This window comes from Tympanuchus pallidicinctus, unplaced genomic scaffold, assembly GCF_026119805.1.
Source record: "Tympanuchus pallidicinctus isolate F22 unplaced genomic scaffold, pur_lepc_1.0 scaffold1, whole genome shotgun sequence".
Classification (NCBI taxonomy): Eukaryota; Metazoa; Chordata; class Aves; order Galliformes; family Phasianidae; genus Tympanuchus; species Tympanuchus pallidicinctus.
In genome coordinates this window covers 61938833-61960594 of record NW_026294618.1, presented here as the reverse complement: position 1 = coordinate 61960594, position 21762 = coordinate 61938833, and the positions used below count along the sequence as shown (strand labels likewise).

The 21762-nt window shown below is 39.6% G+C and overlaps 1 protein-coding gene and 1 non-coding gene across 8 annotated transcripts; both read right to left on the bottom strand.

The window, feature by feature from the left end:
- Positions 1–1796: 1796 nt before the first annotated feature.
- Positions 1797–20627, bottom strand: KATNA1 (katanin catalytic subunit A1). Of its 7 annotated transcripts, none has more exons than XM_052681753.1 (11): positions 20557–20627; positions 15863–16037; positions 15015–15172; positions 11856–12039; positions 10587–10708; positions 9239–9344; positions 8752–8910; positions 7476–7602; positions 5711–5845; positions 5305–5431; positions 1797–2133 (listed from the first exon to the last, which is right to left on the bottom strand). In XM_052681753.1, the coding sequence occupies exons 2-11, from the start codon at positions 16031–16033 to the stop codon at positions 1935–1937; spliced, it is 1488 nt and encodes a 495-aa protein (XP_052537713.1). In that variant the 5' UTR covers positions 16034–16037; positions 20557–20627; the 3' UTR covers positions 1797–1934. The 7 variants fall into 7 exon arrangements, with proteins under 7 accessions (XP_052537713.1, XP_052537694.1, XP_052537685.1 ...); XM_052681734.1 differs by lacking the exon at positions 20557–20627 and adding an exon at positions 20393–20488; XM_052681725.1 differs by lacking the exon at positions 20557–20627 and adding an exon at positions 20313–20475.
- Positions 20628–20677: 50 nt separating this feature from the next.
- Positions 20678–20748, bottom strand: TRNAG-GCC (transfer RNA glycine (anticodon GCC)). The gene has a single exon. It is a non-coding gene; the product is annotated as a tRNA-Gly (tRNA).
- Positions 20749–21762: the final 1014 nt, after the last annotated feature.

The following is a 21762-nucleotide window of genomic DNA, read 5'->3' as shown; positions in this document are numbered from 1 at the left end:
CACTGCAGTGCTACCAAGCTAGCAAGTCTTAAAAACTTTTAGCAGAGGATTTCTGTTTCAGCACATGCAAAGTTTTCCTGATTCAAGAAAGATTCTTTTCAGAGGAGGGCTAAGTTGAGCTGGGACAAACCTCAAATAGACAAACCATTTTGTAAACAGTTATAAAGACTCCTTGCCACAGATAACAAGGGAAACTGTCCTCCATGCCAGTTGCATCTGGTCTCATTCTCTACACGACTTGAAAAGGATACGTGTGCAATCTGAAAGAAAAAAAAAACAACAATAAAGATAAGTCACTTTGTAAGACTAGGAAAGGCACATCCCTCTCCTGTTCTTATAAACTGTGGCTCTCACCACAGCTGTCACGTTCTCAGCCTCTGAATGCATCTGTACCTTTAAACACGTTGAGCTGAGCGTAAGTTTTTCCTTTTCTCCATCCAAGAACTCCGCTGAATAGGGGAAGGCATCACGTTCTGCTTTCCAAAACAAAATTAACTTCTGAATTATGAAATCAGCATCTATTACTTTTTTCCATGTGCCATATATTACATAGGTGTTCATTTTGTTAATGTAGAGTGAACAGCACTGGTTGAGCTAGAAAAACTAAGCTGCTTTTTAAACAGTTTGCTTTAGAAGTTCCCAAAATATATTACAGTTTAATTAATTGTTACATTTCAGTTTAAGTGGTCCTTTACAGGAATGCTTCCAAGGATTGAACCTTAAAAATTCCCCTTTTAGCTCAGATAAGGCTGAGCAGTTTGGTTTGTTTGCAGTGAACTGATTTCCAAGAAGAAATCTCTTCCTACAAACACAACTGACAGCTACATCTTCATTCTCACATATAAACAGGAATAAGTATTAAGAGAACCTACTCCAAAACACTACAGTTTTGTCTACATTCTTACCTGAATTTTCTTCATTTTTGGGTTCATCACACTGCATTCACCATGGAATTCAGAAACTGCTTGTAAGACCTGCATGTCAGTGTCTTACTGTAATACCTGACTGCTGACACTGCTCAAAGTGCCTTTTAAGAAAAAAAAAGTAAACTGTATCTGTCACTCATGACATAGGGATGAATTAAGTATATTAACAAGATGTTCATGACAATGGCATTTATAGGATGGTGTACTTGGGACTCATTTGCCTTCCACAAAAATCACTACTTTTCATTATCACGTGTCCTTTCATCTCCCTTGCAGCATGTCAGGAAGCATCAGAAGTTCCACAGCTGGCTTTGTATGGCGGGCACACAGAAGCTGAAATGAGCCTAGACATATTGGACTCATGGGACAGCATGAAGTTCAGCTGCAAGCAGAACTGCAACCATCTGCTCTGAGATGAGTTGGAAGAAAGAAGTGTTTCCAAAATAACAGACATTTTAAAGGAGATGGACAGGAACAATGATCACTACTGAGCAAAATCTAACGTTAAATTATATCCTAAAGGGTCATGGTAGAACCATTCTCAGAGATCTGTTTCTACAGTCCACTTGGCAACTACTGCAAAAAGAGAACACTCTCAAGAAGAGGTTCAGATTTTAAAATTGTAAAACCAACATTATAAGCAGAAGTCATCGGAGTACAAAGATATCAGGACTTTTCTGGCTTATCAGAACAGCGGTAGCAGAATGAATGTGTAGTGAATGCAGCAGTTTTTAAGGTCATGGTACTGTACAGTGAAGGAAGGAAAACATTTCAAAAATAACACCAAGAAGAAAACCTTGAAGATCAAGGCTTTCACATTTGAGAAAAAACAGGTAACTTTTGAGCAAGTCCAAAGAAAGCTAGAGAGAATTTGCATTTTAAAAAAGTATTTATTTAGATATCTGTTGCTCTTAAATTACAAAAGTTAAAAAGAGCATGCAGTGCACTGACACACTGATTACTTCTGAAGCTGTTTTCAGATGTAAGATGGCTTCAAGATACGACAACTCAGCATGATCCAAATTCAACTATCCATTTCTCGTATTTCTCAATGTCCGCAGCAGATACAGACTTAGAAACCTTCTTTAAAGCTATTTCAAAGTCTTCCATCGTTGTTGGCATGTGCATTTCATCTCGAGAAAGATTTCTTATCTCTTCTGGTGTCAAGCCTTCAATGCGCCTTCTCATAGCCATCAGCGATGCGTCTCTATTACGTACATGTTGCAGGGAGGAAAAAGCAAGGAAAGAAGAAAGTAGTTATTCAGTAAAGGATGATGAGTTTACTTGCTCAAACATCCCAGTTGAGCTGTTGCGTTCAAAAAAAAAAAAAAAGATATAAATAATTCTAAACTTTTCTAGGAAGCTCCCTTATTGCCTGGACAGCCTGCAATACTATGCTGTCTGTATTTTTCAAACACTGATTTATTGCTGGATCTTCCAATAGCTGTTATACTAAATACACAGGTGAAAGAATGCTTTACTTCTACCGTGTGCAGAAAAGATGGGAAGTTTTGAATGTTTCCTGGTCCAAATAGGTCTGCTTCTAACAAAGAGAATATCTGACTCCAGCCTATACTTTCAAAACAAAACGTTAATCTACAAAACCTGTTCAGCCTTTGGCTCCTCTAACTTCTGGCCTCAGTAAGCATTAAGTGCATTGTTTTTGTACTGCAGTGACCACATGTGAATTTCCAACACTAATACAAGAAGTAGCAGATGATGAGCAGAATGCTTTCACAAATGCATAGTGCTGAAAGACTACAGTTCTTGCTAATTCCTTGTTAATAAAGCTTATTTTAAAAATTAAACACTGTTAATTTTGTCCAGCAGTCAAAAAAGAAGGAAGGGTAATTCAGGTGATATCACAACAGAGTCATGTCAGAGTAGTACATCAGGATCCAGGAAAAAAAATCATATAGGGCATTTTAGAAGGATTTTGAAAGATGGTAACAGCATTTCCATTTCAATTTTGTCCCCCCAAAGGAAACCATAACCAACAGACTTTTGCATTCTAACTGTGAAGAACTATTTATCAAGTTCATGAATACAATAACTAGAACCTTAGAGCAGCAGCAGCAGCAACAACAAAGAGCTGCCTTGTTAAATTCCATCTTAGTTAAATGTCACCATGCTTTGCTGCTATGTCATCATTTATGAACTACAAGCCAGCCTTACACAATCTGGAAAGGAGAAGGGGGGAGTACACTGTGCATCTGATTTACCTCCAGTGCAGCTGCCAAGACTTTCTCACATAAAGTCATTTTTCTGACAGTCATTCTAACTCCAATTCTTAGCACTTTCTCAAACACACTCTTAGTAGTTGGAGAAGCACCAAAGCTATCCTCAAAAAAATAAGGAACCACCCACCAGAATACACAGTGAGAGTCTGTTCCATTCCAAATGCCTTTCAAGCTTCACTTTGCTCAACAAAACAATTTCAATTCAGTTCCAGCTGATACCCAATACACAATTTAGATGCAATTTTACATTTCCTGCATATATTTGCTGGTTTTTTTTTTTTTGTTTTTTTTTTTTTTTTTAAATGAAGTTCTATCTTAACTCTGTGCTGACTGTTAGGAACTGCCCTGTATAACTCTGACTACTTTCCACTCTGGCTCAGCAAACACTGGATTTTACTTTAAGTTGTTTAAGGTAGGAGAACAATTTGAGCAAGCCAGAGTCCTTGGCTCACTTTTTTCCTGTTTGGCTTACGTCACTAGCAAGGACTTACATTTCAGAAGTTTGAACTTTACTTTTGTGTTTGCATACTGCTTCTGAACTATATAAAAGCCCTGTCAAATCAGCCATATGTCTTCTGTCTCAATGTAAATGAAGCAATCACGTCTAAAAATCCTTTTTCCCTGATGCCAACAACAAAGTGTAAATACAGAGACTAATCTGAGTACTTCCTTATTAATTTCAAATCACTCACATCCAGACTCCAGCTTCTCTGGATTTCTAGTTGCTGTCACCTCAGTCACTCTAAGCAGATCACCACAAATGACAGACCTGGACATTTCTGTATTTGTTTTCCTGTACTATTTGTCTATATGAACTTTGATTAAAACTAAAAAGCAACAGTATAATTAGAAGTCACAAATATGGTAATGATTCTGAACAACTCTACTAGTACTCAGTGCAGTATGAATTACAAATAACAAATACTATATCTAGAAAAGCAAACAGTCAGGTAACAGAAAAAAAGTGCAGCTAAACCACTCAAAGTAATAGGCTAAACAGAGTCTTGTGTTACTCACAAACCTCTATTAGCACAAACTACTTTCAAAGTACAACCAACGCCAAAACCCAGCAGAACATCACCACAAATTCAACTCTCAGATGCACACACGAAGCAAATCTGTACCATACTCATTCAGAGCACCTACTGCATTGTTTTCCCAGATGCTGTGCAAGGATTTTTCTGGAAATAATACCACGCCTCCAAACTCTTCAGTAACCCTCCTGAGAGCGCCTGTGGTGTCAGCTTTGCCTACAGGCCACACAGACCCCTGCAGCACGACACACTGTCCTCTCATTTGCACTGACAAACACTTGCAGAGCTGTCTGTATTAAGAAGTGGATCTGTTTTTGAGGGGAGTGATGAGACATTTTTAACCTGGAACAGTTAGTTCTCTTAGCCTGCTCAAAGCACAGCCCCACAGCCGTTGTGCTGACACACAACTGGAAGTCCAGGCTTTCAATGCCACTCCTTAGTGCTACCTCCAAATCCTGAAAGCATAGTTATACAGGTGCTTATGAGATGACAAAAGCATCTGGACAAGTTTCAGTTCTTTGTCGCTTGCTGCTGGTTCTGTAGTTTGTCATCTCTGCATGAAGGGGAAAGGGATAATTGGGGGAAGGCTTAGCAAGTATTTAAATAAGAATGCTAACAGGATTCTTGGTTGCATTAGGCAAAGTATTGTCAGCAGGTCAAGAGAAATGACCCTTCCCCTCTTCTCAGCACTGGTGAGGGCAAACCTGGAGTGCCATACCATATATTCTGGGCTGCTCATTTTCTATTATCTGTTACTTCTCCAACAGAATATCCATTTTTATGACCTCAGTGGAATGACTGTAAGCCTGCAGGGTTGAAGTCTATCATCCTGTGGACATTCTCCACACAAGGAATTTTGCATACATAAAAGAACGTAGAGTTTACCTAAATCATACTATGCTGCTAACTGCTCTTCATTATTATCTTATGAAAATACCAAACATACACAAAGATTAATGTAGCATTTCATCTTTTAGCTGTATGTAGAAGACAAGTTACAATCTGCTCTTATCCAACAACTTAAAGTAGATCAGTTTCGTTACTTTAAAAACAGCTTTCTCAGTTTGTAGCAGTGGTAACACAGATGATGTAATGTTAACATACCTGCATACGTTGGTAATGTCTGCACCTGAATAACCCTCCATTTTCTCAGCTATATTTGCAAGGTCAACATCATCAGCCAGTTCCAGCTCCCGCAGATTTATTCTTAGGAGTTCCTCTCTACCTTTTGCTAATTAAAGAACAGAAATCAAGGCTATACAATCTGGTTTCTGAATGCAAATAGTAAATTCGAGAGAGCTGAGGAGGAAGGATGACCAAAGGATTCTGCACTTGCTATAAAAGTAACAACATTCAATGCTTAGATTTAACTTGATTCTGAATTTGTAAATAAATTTGCATAGATATATCAACAAGATTATTTATTTAAACAAGTGATCAAAACAAAAGAAAGATTGACACAGCTTTGATTTCAGCCTTTTCAGCCCCTCCTCTCCTCAAATCTTTATACCTGATGGTAAAGGAATGTAAATTCTCTTTTCTAGTCTCCTTCTTAGGGCTTCATCAATATCCCATGGAAAATTAGTAGCTGCAAGTACCATGACCATTTTAGAAGGATCATCATTTTCAGTGGCTCCTCCAACACCTGCATTGGAGAAAAAGAAGAAGTAAAATGTACGTATGCTTATATTAAGTTTGACACATAGAGAAAATAATATCCATGATTCTGTAATATTAAAGCAGCAAACCAAGTGTAACAGAAATGATACAGTGCAATAAAATTCCAGTTCTTATCTGTCAAGAAAAAATGGAGACGCAGTTTAGTTAGAAGCAATGACTTTGGCTGTATGGGGTCAGGAAGTTCCTCCCTACCACATCTAGAATGCTTCTACGGTAATTACTCCCATTTGCCATTACACCATTTGGAATCTTCACACCAATGTCATGCAATGGCTGCAGGGAGAAAGGGACCAGCCATGAAAACAAACCAGCTAAGCACCACAGTCACCTCTCCTCAACAGTATTCACTAACAGCCATGCTAAACCAGCATTAATCCCCTACAAAAGCTTCCTCACTTCTGAAGTCAGGCCAAATGTTTTACATACTTGGTTGGATTCTTACAAACTGCTGCTGAAGTGAATGTTCAAATTTGTTGAACTAAATCACAATTTCTTTGAGACAGAGAAATCACTTAAATCTCCAAAGCACTATGAAACTCCTGCTAAGTTAAGAAGTTTTATTTCTTAATATATATTATTGTAGATTATATTTTATATTTATAATAAATGTATTTATCATATACATAAATAAATAAATAAATAATATTTATTATGTATTTTATTATATATATATAAATAATTTCTTAGAATTATTTAAATTGGCTAGGCTCTGGATTACTGTTCTGATTTGCGCTGTGGAACAGCCATGGCACCGAGTATGGCTGAAAATTTGCATATATAAAAACATTTATGAACAAAAAAAAGAACTTCAAGTAATTCTAAACAACAAAACTATGCTTGAATTATGAGAACAAGCTTGGCTGCTAGTTCAACTCAGACCTAAAAGGGCATCAACATCAGAGAGACAGAATATACAAGTCTCCTGACCTTCAGGATTTATCACAAATTACTGCATATGCTCACACTTTCCAGTTGCTCCTTTCTTTTCCCTTCTTGCCAAAAGAGCATAAGGGTGCTTCTAATATTGCAGCTGTGTAAGTTTTATTTATTTGCTGCCTATTAAGCAAATAACTATAATGAAATAGTGTTTTAAGAAGCTAATTCTCCAGATCCTTTCTACAAAACAATTTTTTTCATTTTTCATTTTTCTTTAGGAGGGGAAGAAAAAAAAAAAGGAGATCCCAAAGAGGTGTAATGATTGTATTTGTTGAAGTTTAAACTGAAACAGGTGACAGTTATTTTGAACCACTCCTCCAAAACCAAGTAAAAAGCAGATAATATTCTAGGTAACCACTCCAATGCCATCCTGGCTGCTACATTTATATTTGAGAAAGACACTTTCTTCCCTCTGCAGCCTTGAAATCTTGCATTCTCTACTGAATCTTTTTTATTGTAGGTTAATATCTGAGGTCCTTGCTCAGATGATAAAAGACAGTTTCATAACAGGTTGTTATTTTCTTTCTTCCATACTGGCAGTTGGTGTATTGGTATATTTTTACTCCAATTGAATGTAAGCCCTTCAAATAAACTGCTTCTGAAGAAAGAAGTTTGGATTTATTTATTTTCCTCCAGCCCCGAGGGATTAGGTTATTTACCATCCATTTGAACTAGCAGTTCTGCTTTCACACGTCGGCTAGCCTCATGCTCTTCCGAAGTTCCCCGTCGACTACAGATAGAGTCTATTTCATCAATAAATATGGTTGTCGGGGCATAAAATCGAGCCTAAAGGAAACAAAAGATAAATGAGAAAGTGAAATGGCAGCCTACTCACATTTAAGAAACAACAGCACAGTCAGATCAGAGTAATGAAACATACATCCCAATGAATCAGCTCCTAAGCATCAAACTACACCCAACCATCTGCCTCTGACCACTGCACATGCTCATGAAGTGTATCCATTAATGACATCTGAGCACAGTAGATTTTGGTAGACACAACCACCAAGGCTAGAACAAACATTTAGTAACGTTAAATTTTCACACACTAGGAATATAATTTCTAATTTTGTGAAAGATCTCACAGAATGCTTGAATAAGAACTTGGATAAAGTTAGTCGTACCATTAGTCCTAAGACACCATGACATGGAACCTGTCCAAAAGCCAGGTCAACTACAAAATTACTTCACCTTTCTGAGAATGAGAGAAGTTAAACAAGGGTTTCTGATAGTAAAGTCACTGTCCTACAGCAGTTAAACTATATTCCCTTGTGTACACTCATTTCTGATTGATGGTCATTATATTAATATCAACATCAATATCAATATTAACTTATTTAATATGGTCACACTGTATTTTAAAATCTTCTCTTTCCTGACTACTGTAATTGCAGCTCTGCTGCCCCTTTCAGTACTGGGGACCCTGGCAAACACTGCATGCAAACCTGGTAACACAGAAAACAGTACATGTTCTGTGCTGTTTTCAAGTGTTATGAGCTCCGAAGCCAACTACATACTTCATACAGTTTGAAAGCCTACTTATTTTAAAGTACAACAACAAAAAAGCCACACACAACAAAACACGTACAGCCTAAGTAGGGTTCCCACCCAGAAAGCAATTATATTCAATTTCCAGATTTACCTTCAGGTTTGTTCTATAGGATCATCAGCTCATAGATAGATAGCTACTTTCTACCATAACAAGTTAACCCTGAAAATGAAATGATCCACTTTTTTCAGTTAAGAAGTTGTACACTAACAACTAGATTCTCAGTGTACATAGCCAATTCAGAAGGTTCCAAAGCATCTGAAGTTTGGAGAGCTCTTTTATTTTTCCCATTTATGCTATAAATTCTAAAACTTGGGAAGCTTTTACTATTCCAGAAGTAATTCTGCTTCATCATTTCACTATTTATGCTAAGAAATTTCAATCACCATTTCAAAGAGCAAACGAACAAGTTTCTCAGATTCTCCCCTGTATTTTGAGGTAAGTGTGGAAGAAGAAACATTGAAAAAAGTAGTCTTGCATTCAGTTGCTACAGCTTTTGCCAGAAGGGTCTTTCCAGTACCAGGAGGACCAACCATCAACACACCCTATTAAAATAAGAAAAGAACTACAGTTAGGACAAGAACCTAAACAGACAACTTCACAATTTGATTAACAGTACAATAGGAATGCCAGATGTAAACTTTCTGTTGAGAAGTTACTCAAAGGTAAGTAATTATTATTGCTTACTCGCAACGAAATAGCTGAAGATAGTAATTATCTGACACCATTATTTTGTTAGTATTATTTGCCATAATTTTATTATTAAAAAGTGGAAAGAATTTATATAAACTGTAAGACACCTGTAATTTCTTGTTGCTCCAAGATCCAATCCCAGAATCCTACTTATGATCACAGGATCAGATTTTTTCATACCTTCCATGGTCTTCTAATTCCCTTAAAAAACTCCGGCATCCACATTGGTAAAACTACAGCTTCCTTGAGCAGTTTTTTAGCTTCTACTAAATCAGCAATGTCATCCCTGACAAGAAAGAGAAAGTTGTTTCACAGATTCAGACAGGCTGAAAAGAATCAGTCCACAGCTCAAATTGATGTGCAACGGAACTCATCGGTATTTGCCTGAATTATGGAAGAATCATTATATAACGATCTGATGAAGTTCTAGTGGCAAAATCCTATGACTACTGCAAAGAACAGTTGACAGACTCCAGCTGGTTGCAAAAACAAAAAACAGACATCACTATTTTACTAAAACATCACTGTTTTTATTCACAGAAAGAATGAGCAGAATAAGGCATTTTGGGTAAACTTATGTAAGCCAAATTATGCTTTCCTCTTTTGTTGACAGGTTGGCTGATTCTGAAACTTAAATATCATCTTCTATCAATAAGAAAACCAGCTAGTAAAGGCTAGTAAACAGACATCAATAAAAACGTTGAATTCTTTTTTGAAGTTACAAGAGTATTAATTCTTAAAAATATTACAGGCTAACCTTTTTTTCTTGAGGATAACTCTAAGGGCAAACCACTCATCAGCTACGTCCAAGTAACATTTTGGTTACAAAACACACACAGGTAGAAAAGTAGTTTCAAATATGAAGTTGTAATTTAAGATTCAGTGTACGAATAGTATGATTTATTCACATACTGAACTGAAGTAGATGTCAGTTGTCCTATGCATACACAGTTCTTAGGGCTTGTGGGAGTGTTTTTTAAAGCCTACTTTACTTGCCAGATTTTTGCTCACTTAATCCCCACAAAATCACCTAAGCTTGGAAACATTCAGAACACAAAACCACCTTTGTATAAGGTTTAATATTTAACACGTTTATGTAAAGGCGTTGACACGTGGCTACATTTTATACTGGCAGTCACATCACATCCAGTGAGACCTGAAAGGGTTCCCATATTGACATAATTTCATTGCAAATTGGTTATCTTTCTCGGTGTGCCCCTGGGTAGTAAAACAGGTGGTTTAAAATGATGAGGCACTGGCAGACAACAGAATCTTTTACACTGCAAAATATTATCCCTGCATTGGTTTCAAGACTCTTAGAAGAGATTGAGAAGCTTTGCATGGGTGACTAAAAAGTTCTAAAAATATTCAACTACCCAAGAGGCTTAGCTGACTACTTAATGAGCAAGGAAAGCTTGCATGCGCTTTTTATATGTAAACAATTAAGCATTTAGCTTATTCTGTCATATCATAAAGAGGGAAAAGAAACAACAATTAATTAAGATCTAGCAGCAGTACCCAAACTTACCATCGAATGTTGGGATTTTGAGAAATTATATCTCTTTCCAAAGCTTCTACTAAATCTTTATCGTATCCAGTACTATCAAATTTCTTTGGTTCAGACTCTGAAATTTCAGACGCGGATTTGTTCTACATAGAAGGAAGATAGCAGTGTAAATACGTAACAAATGTTATAGAAATCCATTAGTAGCATAACCAAGTCCATAAGTTTTTCAGAGGTGACATAAAACAGCACAGAAGATGTGGGGTGTCCATATCACTGTTACACTGTACTATCTGTTTGGATTACCCACAGTTCTGGACCACCCTAGTTCAACTTCCTTCTCCCCGAAGGCAGCACACCACACTGATGCAGTTTCTTTGCTTCAGTAAGTTAAACATTCCAACAGCCAACGCTGACAAAACAGGGAAAAAAAATAGAAACAAAGCAAAGCAAATTCCACACCATCCTGCCTCAGCATGTATATTTTCTTCTGAATGAGAATCATCATTCAGAGAATGCAATGTAACTCCTACTAACTAAAATTAAAGAACTTCAGAGGCAAATATTCCCACCCTGGTAGTTTATACTGTTTTCTTGGGTCACTACGTAAGGTTGTTGGGACTACCAGAGACTCTAGCATATGGCTAGTTGATTTATTCAGACTGAAAAACAATGTATTTATTGTCAGTAAGATTACTCTGTTCATCAGCTAGATTTATGGAAATCAGACCATCAGCAAAAACTCATGCAATCGAATCAAAAAGAATGGATCCTGGATCCTTCTCTTTCATGAAATATGTCAGATTTGTTTGCTTTAAACTGAGAAGAGTCTGGAGCTAGTAACAGACCTCAACATAAAATAAGCAAAAAACTCTAAGATTAAGTAAGTTCTGAAATGCTTTTCAACAGCGTTGTCAATTTCAGCATTAAATATACACAAACAATAGAAACTCGCACAGACATTGCATTTGAACAAGCTACACCAACAATGTTTTCAGTAATTGAGTGATATAATCTTAAACAATTATCTCCACATTGCAGTAAACAAGCCCACAGTTAGCAGATCACTTCCTCTAGATGGGTTCATTACTAGGTTTTTGTTTGTTTGAATTAATCTACTTTGCACCTTTTAGTAAGCAAGGTTGTCCCCCTAAAGCAAATATACTTTTGAAGGTGAGATTAAAACTGCCATGCTGACATAAACAAAGTAAACAGTTTACAGGCATCTGACCTTATAAAATACTGAAGAAAACAAGAAGGTTCTAAACGCCAAGAAGCCACCTACAAACTTACCTTCTCCTCTTTTCCTTTATTTTGCTGATCCTTCTTTTCCCGGCCGCGCACTGCCTTTCCTTTATCGTTGGAATTTCGAGAAGATGGACGGTGAGGGCCTCTAACAGCTGCACTTATACGATTATTGTGACCTCTGCAGTCACTGTATTGGGCGGACTGACGTTTCCTGGGTCCTGGTGAAGGTCTAAATAGTTGTAACACATGTAAAACGCCTCAGTATAAAGCCACCAGTGAGCATTAAACAACTACATTATTTTGCTCAAGATAAGAATCTGTGTATATTAATTATATTTCACTCACCACAACTAAAGGTACCAACAATATTACAAGTCACCACACCGAACTATGTTGACCAGAATCAACACAAACATTTTTACGTAGTCACTAAAAAATTCACTTTCCTTTTGCCATAATCTCTAAAGCTCTTAAAGCTAGCTCTTTTCATATTTAACAAATGAAAGTAATTCTGGCATTACGGAGCTTAGAAAAACATGAACAAAGCCAATATATTTTATCCCTATTACAATTATCCCTCACTTTCCTACCCACATAAACAAAGGTTTCTTGGGAATGACAGGATTATTTTTACATCCTCAAGGGGGGAAAATGGAAAAAAAACAATCTGATCTCTGCCACCACTGTCCATCATTCTATTGCTGGAATAGCTTAGGACAACATAGAAGAGAAGACAACTTGTAATGCTACAAGCAGATATCTTTTTTGCTTTAAAGAGAAACACAGAGAAACAGACACAAAGTGAAATAAAAAGCATTTCTGAATACCAATCAAGATCTCTTATCAAAATTTCCCAAAGGAAAAACACACACTAATTTATCTTTATCTCTCAAAGAACACTTCTCAGAACCTGCAGCTTATGAAAGAGGAAAATGAATACAGTCTGGATATTCCTGTTACAATTCAAGGAAACACAATCATTTAGGTTGGATGGGGCTTCTTGAGTCCTAGTCCAACCTCCTTGTCCAACCAGGGTTATCTACAGCAGGTTGCTGAGGGCTGTGTACAGTCAGATTTTGATTCTAACTCTGGAGACTACAGCCTCTCTTGACAACCTGTGTTTGTGTCTGTTCCTACAATGAAGGAGCATTTTGTTATGTTCTGGTCGAATTTTGTGCATTTCAATTTATGTCCTGCTTTATGACCTGTCACTGACTAGGTATAGGTATTACTGAGAGAAGTCTGGCTCCCTATTTTCACTCCCTCTCATCAGTTACTTATACACATTAACAAGACTCCCCTGAGCTTTCTCTTCCCCAGGCAGAAGACTCCCAGCTCCTTTAGCTCTCCTCATAAGAGGTATGTAACCATCTTTGCTGTGCTGGACTTGCTCCATTAACTCCATCTCTCTTGTACTGGGAAAGCCAAAACTAGGCAGAGTGCTCCAGGTACATAGTGACTTGCTTCTAGGTAGGTCTTCTGCCACCGATCACAACTCTCTGAGCTCAGTCGTTCAGCAAGTTTCTAAATCCATTGATCTTGTTCACTTATTTAACTCATATTTTGTCAGCCTGTGATGATGCTGTAGAGACAGTATCAAAGGCTCTACTAAAGTTGAGGTAAATGGCATCTACTGCTCAGCCATTATCCACCAAGTTAGTCACCTCATTGTAAAGGGTAATGAGGCTGGTCAAGTATCATTTCCTCTTTGTAAATCCATGCTGACAACTCCTGATCATCTGCTTGTCCTTCATGTGTTTGGAAATGTCTTCCAAAAGGAATCTCCCTACCGTCTTCCCAAGGATTATTTGCCTATGTCCAAAGCACTCTTCCTTGTTGATTCCTTAACTACCTGTGCTACGAAGTCATCATCAGTGCACCTCCCACATCAGAAACCTCCCACATTGTTTGAGCCATGCTGTGCTGTCCTTCTAGTAGGTGTCAGGTGATACGTGTGAGACCTCCTGTTTGAAATTAGACCGCTCTGAGCGCATACAATTAAACTGGTATCATAATGGACTTCATTTTTAAGTCCAGGTTCTTTTCTAAATCCAGTACACTCACAGATACACTTTTTCCATGGGCCTTCCTAAAATTCCAGCATGAGTAAGTTACCAGCCAAGTTTAAGTTTGGAGATACCTCTACAAAACAGACAATGGAAGACTGATTCGGAAAGCGTTTATCCAAGTCAGAAGATGAGTTCTGACATTTCATTCAAGATTAATCAGGATAAATTACCTTCATAAAAGTTGAATTTAACTGATTCAAAGGAGGAAGTTTGTCAAAACCATACAATCGCTTCAGGGTGAAATGCAAATTAAGGATCAAGAATATGCTAATGATAAGATCATAAGTATTAAAATCTTTTCACTCTCCAAATGGAGTATCAACCAACCTACACTTGTGTTTATGAGTATTTAGCCACCTCTGCATTCCATCACAAAACTCAAAATAAGGGAATAATCTGACACCTTAATTCCATCAAAATTAGTGTGATCTGCTATCTCAGTACAGAAATGTACAGAAATGATTCCAACACAATGACCAGATTTTCTCTGTGGCTTTTTCAAATTACAACCAACAAACACTCAACCAACTGGCATGGTAAATGGAACAGAAAGAGTTCTTTCCATCAGATCTTTTCTTCTTTAGTAGTATGAATTTGGGTCTTCTCTTGAAAGTTTCAAAACACTAGAAGTTCTGTCCCACAGACTCTAATAGTCTAAAAAGCTTGAATGAAATTGGCTAGGGGTGTTCCAGTTATTAAATAAGATAAACAGAAACAATGTGAACAAAGGACCCATTTCTTTCAGAGAGTAGGCTTAAAATAAATCTGTCAGAAACAGCCTGTAGGCTCAGAGTCTCAAAGAACAGCTTGATGATACAGCTAAGCTGGTTACCTTCTGTCAAAACGCACAGTTACATGCCTGTCTTGCATGCACTCCTGTCCTGTCCTCCATGCTATCACTAGCATTTGTTAGAAACTCCAGCTAACTAGTGCAGAAAGCTAGCCTCAGGCAAAACAAAACAGAACAAGCAAACAAAAGACATTTTGTTGGTTTGGGTTTTCATTTTGTTTAACAAAAACTATGCAGATGGTATGTTACATATAAGTCATGTATGCTCTGGAACAAAATCTTCACAGGAACGGGCTGAAGTCAAAGCACACTTTGCCCTGTGTGTTAATACAAGTTTCTTCTTACCTTCGTTCAGCAGGTACTGGCAAAGACCAGACTTCTGCATCATGAGCCGGTAATTCTTGTTGTGAAGCTTTCAGTGGAGTACTGTCTAGTTTAAAACTCTCTAATGTTTTCATTATATCTTTCACGTGCTTGGCTTCCACACTTATCTCCTGCCAAACCTGATAAATAGAAAAAAAAAAAAAAGAAAAAAAAGGAGGATTAAACAGTGAAAGTTAGTAAGTTTGTAGCAATCTTCTGCTTAAGAATGTAATGCCTGGATGGATTTCACAAAGTTTCATAAACTACCCAATTCTACTTTGCTAAGCCAAGATATTAAAAATGTTCTTCTGCTTTTCCCAGCACGTTTAAGGATTAAGGAAAAAAATTTGAATGCAATACCAAAGAGACATTTGACAAACTTTGTTTAATAAACATTATACATGAAAAGAGAATGCAACTTTATAGAGGGAACGTCAATGAAGAATTAACGTCTTGGGACTAAGATAAATTAATATGGAAGCCACAACTCAGTTTCTATTAAGAATCTGTAAGCCCCACACCTGAAACAGGGATTATGTGAAATATGATTACTGAGAATAGCATTAGCTAGAAAAAAATACCAATAAACTTCAGCACAACAGGGGCACAGTTCAGCAAGAAGACAGTGCACTATTGGCTCCTCACAGATGTTTCACAGTCTAGTTTGTCAGTGTCAGAGCATAATGAAACCTTAAATATATACATATCACAATACTACAGTTCATCAGAGAATTATATAAGTACTCCTATGCTTCTGTACACCATCAACAAAGCAATTTTTGCTAGTTTAATGCTTTACTCTTAGAATGACCTACAAATGCATTATTTACCTGTTGCCATTTCTGCTGCAGGTACGTATCTCTGACAGAGCAGAGGTATTTATTTATCTGGTCAAGAACTCCCTGATAGTAGACCATTGCAGAGTCATAGTTTCCCAGTAAGGCATATTCACGGGCCAGCTTTACATTCTCACTGATCATAACAAGGCTCATGTTCAACATGAAGCTGAAAAAGACAGCAAACACTTATATTAAGGAAAAAATATCCCACAATCCAGGAAGAAAACACATTTTTGCAACTATTTTTATGTTACTGTTACCCTAACAAGCGTATCTAAATACAAAAGTAGGAAATACTTGGTTAGTAAAAGGGTTCTAGAATGTATGTTGTACATACAGAAAGATAATTGTTTCTCTATTGAAAGAAGTGGAACTTCTCATTTCACGCAAGACAGACTCTGTTGAAAAGTATATGCAAAACATGCAGATTTAATATGCATCCTTACAAGCCAGAACTGCGGACACTCCCTCCCTCTTTGCACTACTGTAAGACAATTTGGTATCTTACTGTTAGTGCTACAACATCCTCCATACTATAACCATTCTAGTTAAGAACAACAAAAAAACAACCAAAAATCCCAAACCTTTCCTTCAGATGCATTAGGTTCATATTTTTGCCTTATTGTTTCACGTACACAAGTTTATCAGAAGGGTATATGCAGACATAGTGGAAAACGCCATTTGTTCCTCATTCCTCCCCTCCCTCCTCTTTTTTTTTTAATATATTTTATTTTATTTTACAGTTCTTCAGTTTTATCTAAGGACTCCTTGAATCAAGTCTCCACACTCCATGCTCAGCCTGCCCTTCTATCACCTTCATTTTTGCCCTTAAAGAGAGATTCTTGAAAAACTTTGGGACGGCTAAGGAAAGGAAAAGCCAGAATTGTTTTGTGTGTGGCATCCCACTTGGTTTAACATCTTGTTCAAACCATGCTAATATTCCCACAAGTGCTTTTTCTGTCAGCAAATACTACGGAATGTGACCTCTTTGTAGATTAGCACAACCTGCACTTTTAAATGAGAATAGCACTACAACTATTAACACAAGTACAGCAATAACCAGACTAGAACATCAAGTAGACATAGACTTAGTCTTCACAATTCAGCCTTTGTTCACATAGCAGTCCTCCTCTGTTTTACACATTTACACATCCCATTCCACTCCTTGCTAAGATACCTGCACCATCTCTATTCTTCCTGTTGCTTACTCACCAAGAATTCACCTCTTCTCGATTTTCTAGAACCAAGCACAGAAAACATCAAAATAAGCAAATAAACAAGCCCGTGAGAGTCATCTTGCTCTCATTTCAGTACCTTTACCCGGTACCAGTAAGGAGCAATTGCAGACAAGCAATTACTGCTAAGCCCTGGGATGAAGCACGCTTGATACAGATCAACTATTTAAAGAATGTAAGAAGCACTATATTCACACGTGCAATAAAACGACTTAAGACCAAACATATTTCATGACCAGATCATGGTGAAACTTGGACACATTACCAGAGGTTTCAGAAGTCATACCGCACACCTGATAATCCACAGCTAAAATGTGACGTCCTCTCTGTAAGGAGGAGCTGCTAAGAACAAATCAAACATTTTAAGGCTTCCTCTCCTCCCTTCTCTTTTCCCCTCCAAAGTAATTTTATGTATGGATAAATAAATGTTGATCTATTCTTGAGCCAGCACAACTTCTTCCTTCCTTTCTCCACCTGCCTGCTTCCCCTTGAAGCAGCCAGCTGCTGAGAAAAGTTCCAGCCTTAACAGCAAAATTTGGCAGCAGCGGAATTGGAGAGGGGCCCCACTAGCCCACATGCACACATGTGCAGGGCCATGCAGGAGGGATGGCACCTGCAGGGCTGCATCTGGAAGCTTGCTAGCAGAGCCTGCACCACACAGCTCACTCTGCCCAGAGACTTGCTGAGCCGGCCACAGCCACATCTGCAAACTGGTATGGTTCCTGTGACCAGCAACTAGAAAGACTGCCATGTCCCTGTGTGATTAAGCTCTGGAGACACAGCTTGACTTGGGAGTATTGTTGGTTTTTTTAATCTCAGGAGAAAGAGCCTGAAGATATTTGTCAACTGCTGCCTGGATCATCAAGCAGATGTTACTGAAGTTTTACCTGCTATATTTAGGAGCAAGCTTTTCCACCCGTGCTCATCCTACCAGATACACCTGTTTGCCTGTCCTGAGAATTCAAACCCATGACTAACACCTCTAAAATCACAAGTTGAGCAAGATGCTAATAAACATTCTAAAAATCAAGTAACAGCAAGTTACCAGAGCCAAACCAGACTTTCAAACACGGTGAGCAGTACATAAGTGGAAAAAAAAAAAAAAGAAAAAAAAAATATGAAACATGCTGAATACTGGCAGAGCGATCTGAGCAGAACAGGCAATTCTGCTTAAATATCAGAGATGGGACACAGAACATAATAAAACAACTCTTGAATTGGTTCATGCTGACTCACAAGAAGAGCAGAGTTTGGAGCTGCTCCCAGACACGTGCCTCCTGTGCAGGACAGCTGCTGGCTCAGCCCATGTCTGGACATGCTGCTGTGGCTTGCAGACAGCAGTACCAGAGCGGGTCCACTAATGCAAGCCCACAGCTTGTTGCAACTGCAGATGCTGAAGCAGATTCAAGACAGGCAGGAGACAGAGTTAGAGCACTAATCTGAAAGCTGATTAAGGTTTGCAGCACAAAGCAGGCTGTGGCAGCTCAGAATACCATGAAAGACTCGTGTGAGAGAGGTGCGAGCACACAAACCCAGAGCTAAGGCAGACCAGAAGAAATTCAGGAAAGAATAAAAAAAAAAACCACTCTAATTTGTAACCGCTTAATTTGTAAAGTGTTTACAAATACCTGGTGCTGTCACGTAGCCGGATGTCAGAGCAGCAGGAACGCACTTATCAGCTACAACCTTCCCGTGAATCACCCCCTATGAAATTATCTACGTTCCAACAGCCACTGGAGGAGCAATAGGCTTGTAAAGCTCACAGCAAACAGGGCAGGACACAATCAGCCTAAGACCTCTGACTTGTAGCTTAATTCCATGTGTGTACACACACCATTCTCCCTCTCTGCACTGGCTGTAAACATCCTCAGTTCTCAGGGTTGACACAAATCTTGTCACACCTTAACCCATCTCCAGTAACAAAATACATTCATATATTTTATCATTTGCTCTAAGCACCTGAAATATTCCTAGGGTTTGAAACTGACAAGAGTAGCATGGGAGGAATCTAACAAAGGTTCAAGGTATTACAGCTTCTGAGAATGACATTTTGAATTTGATTTTTGTGCTGCATGTTAAAGATAACAGCTTGATCATCATCAAGAAAACACTGGGGGTATATCATATTTCCAGCAATAACTTTATGAAATTATCAAGAAGTACCCAAAGTTCTTCACAACAGTACACGAGGATTTAGGGAGTTGAACACAAACTCAACAATGTTTCACAAAGAAATCCTCGCCTATGCACACAAAGAGGAAAAAAAAAAAGATACTGAGCTGTCAGGAGGGAAGAACAAAGCCGAGCTGTCAGCTGCCATGGGTCCCCCAGCCCCTCTGTCGGACCCAGAACAGCACGAGCCACGCAAGGACAGTATTCCTGCAAGACTTCCACGCCTGGCTTACACCAGTGCCAGGGTTCTGGCAGAGTGTCCTGTTACTGCAGCCTGCTAGGCAGGCTCTGACACCGAAGCAGCCATGTGAGACTCAGAAAGTTCCCTCCACAAACACAGGGAGGGGAAACCAGCAGTAAGAGCTCTCGGGAACCAATTTTCACTCCTAACACGGCGCCCCATAGTTGGGCCACGTACCTCCGAGGTCCCTCCTGCCCCACTCCACAACGCGCACCGTGAGCAACTTCTGCTATCAACAAGTGCTCCTGGTGATTGCTACAGAAACGCGACGCTTACCCACACTGCTTCTCACATGCTGCGTTTAACGGTAGTGAAAGACAGCCATCAGCAACCACAGCTGTAAGCACACTTCATATATACAAAAACTCATCGTGTACAGGAGCCGTACGCAGACAACGCCGTGTTTTCAATACTGAGCTTGTCAGACGACTCTGAACCAACCACGGTACTCGCTCCCGTTTCACGGGGCTGGCGCTCTGAGAAAACCAGAACCACAACACCGAACTTCTCAGCAAAGCTGGAAGGAAAGGGCCTGCTGCAAAATGGATATCTAAAATATAGGCGAAAAAAAAAAAAAGCATGAGGTAGAGAGAAAGGAGCACAAAGCGAAAGCCGGCTCCTGAGGCAGCTCCGGCCGGGAGCCCTGAGAAACAGGATGCCCCTCGCCACGGCCGTCCAGATGCAGCGCGAAGGCTCTGCTCTGAGCTCTGAGCTCCGAGCCCGGCCCGAGCCCTCCGGCCCTGCCCGCAACCCCGGCCACGCGGCGGCAGGTGCCGGGCGGGGCAGCCCTCACCTCGGGGAGGCGGCCCGGCGCCACGGCCGCCAGCGGAGGACGGGGGCGCCCCGCAGCGGGGTGAGTGCCGCGGGTCTCACCCGTACGGCCCAAAGCTCGGCGGCAGCTCCCAGCACCCCCGCTCGTTCCTCCGCCTTCCTTCTCTCCTCCGGCTCGGTAACCCCGCCCCGCTCCGCCCGCCTCCTGCCGCCGCCGCCGGTTTGAAGGCAAATCCGCTGCGTCACTTCCAGGCGGTGCTACTCACGGGTATCACGTGGGCGTCCGAAGAACATCGCTGTTTCAGCTTTACTGCTGGCTGGGTGGAGGCTGCGGGGCTTTAAAAGAAATGAAGGCATTGAAAACGTAGAAAATTTTAAAAGTCTTACTGCATTGGCCGGGAATCGAACCCGGGCCTCCCGCGTGGCAGGCGAGAATTCTACCACTGAACCACCAATGCCCACATGCTCTCTGTTTCCGCGCTATCTCAGTTGAACAGCGCCACGGCTGGACGGCCCAGTCCCTGTGCGAGTTTTCAAACGGCGCCGCCTCGCCTCAGTGCTCAAACACAGAGCGAGAATTAAACCATTTTTATCGTGTCCTCCCCCCATACACGCAATTAACCACCTATGGCCCAGCTGCCCCCCATAGGAGTTATTTCAGCAAAAAGTACAGAGTCCCAATTTCTTATTTGATTTCGCTGATTTTTAAACTAACTCAGTTTGTTAACTGCCTAGAGAAGAGCATTCCTTCCACACAGTCGCTTTGTGACAACCTAGAGCTCTTCAGATTATCTGTCTCTTTCACCTTTAAGACAAACGTAAGCACTGCGATAGGGTGCATCACTTCAGAGAAGGAATAGCTCCATGACAGAATTTTATACATAAAAAATAGACAACATCTTAATGATCTTGATGGTAGTGGTAGCAGAAGGTAGGGAAAGAGCACCAATGAATTCAGCTCTTGAACATCAAAGTGCATACTTCTGAGAACAGGTTACAAACATTTATTTTGTTAATCAGTAAAGCTGCTGTAGTAAGGGGGGTTCTGGGGAGAGAAAATTGAAGGAAAACAATAAAACAACTGCATTTGGACGATTACTGTGTACATTTCACATCTGATTAACCAAAACAGAAATCTTTTTTTTTTCAGTTTTTCAGTTATTGTATTCTTGTACTTCTCACTACCCCAGTAAATATTACGCTACAAAAACTGCTTCTGAGAACAGAACGAGTTTCTGAACTCTAAAAGAGTGTAACTTATTACCAGAAGCTGACAGTTATACTGTCCACACATTCTGTAATTCTCTTGCTCTGCAGTAACTTTACAGTAAGTGTGGTGTTGCGTCAGTGCAACCCGTGCTCACAGCGCCCAGGTTGGGGCCTGCTGCACTCACAGCTGAGTCAGCAGGGCAAGCAAGGCTCACTCAGTTCTTCAGCTATCTGGTACTGACAGAGGAACAGGAAACCTGGCA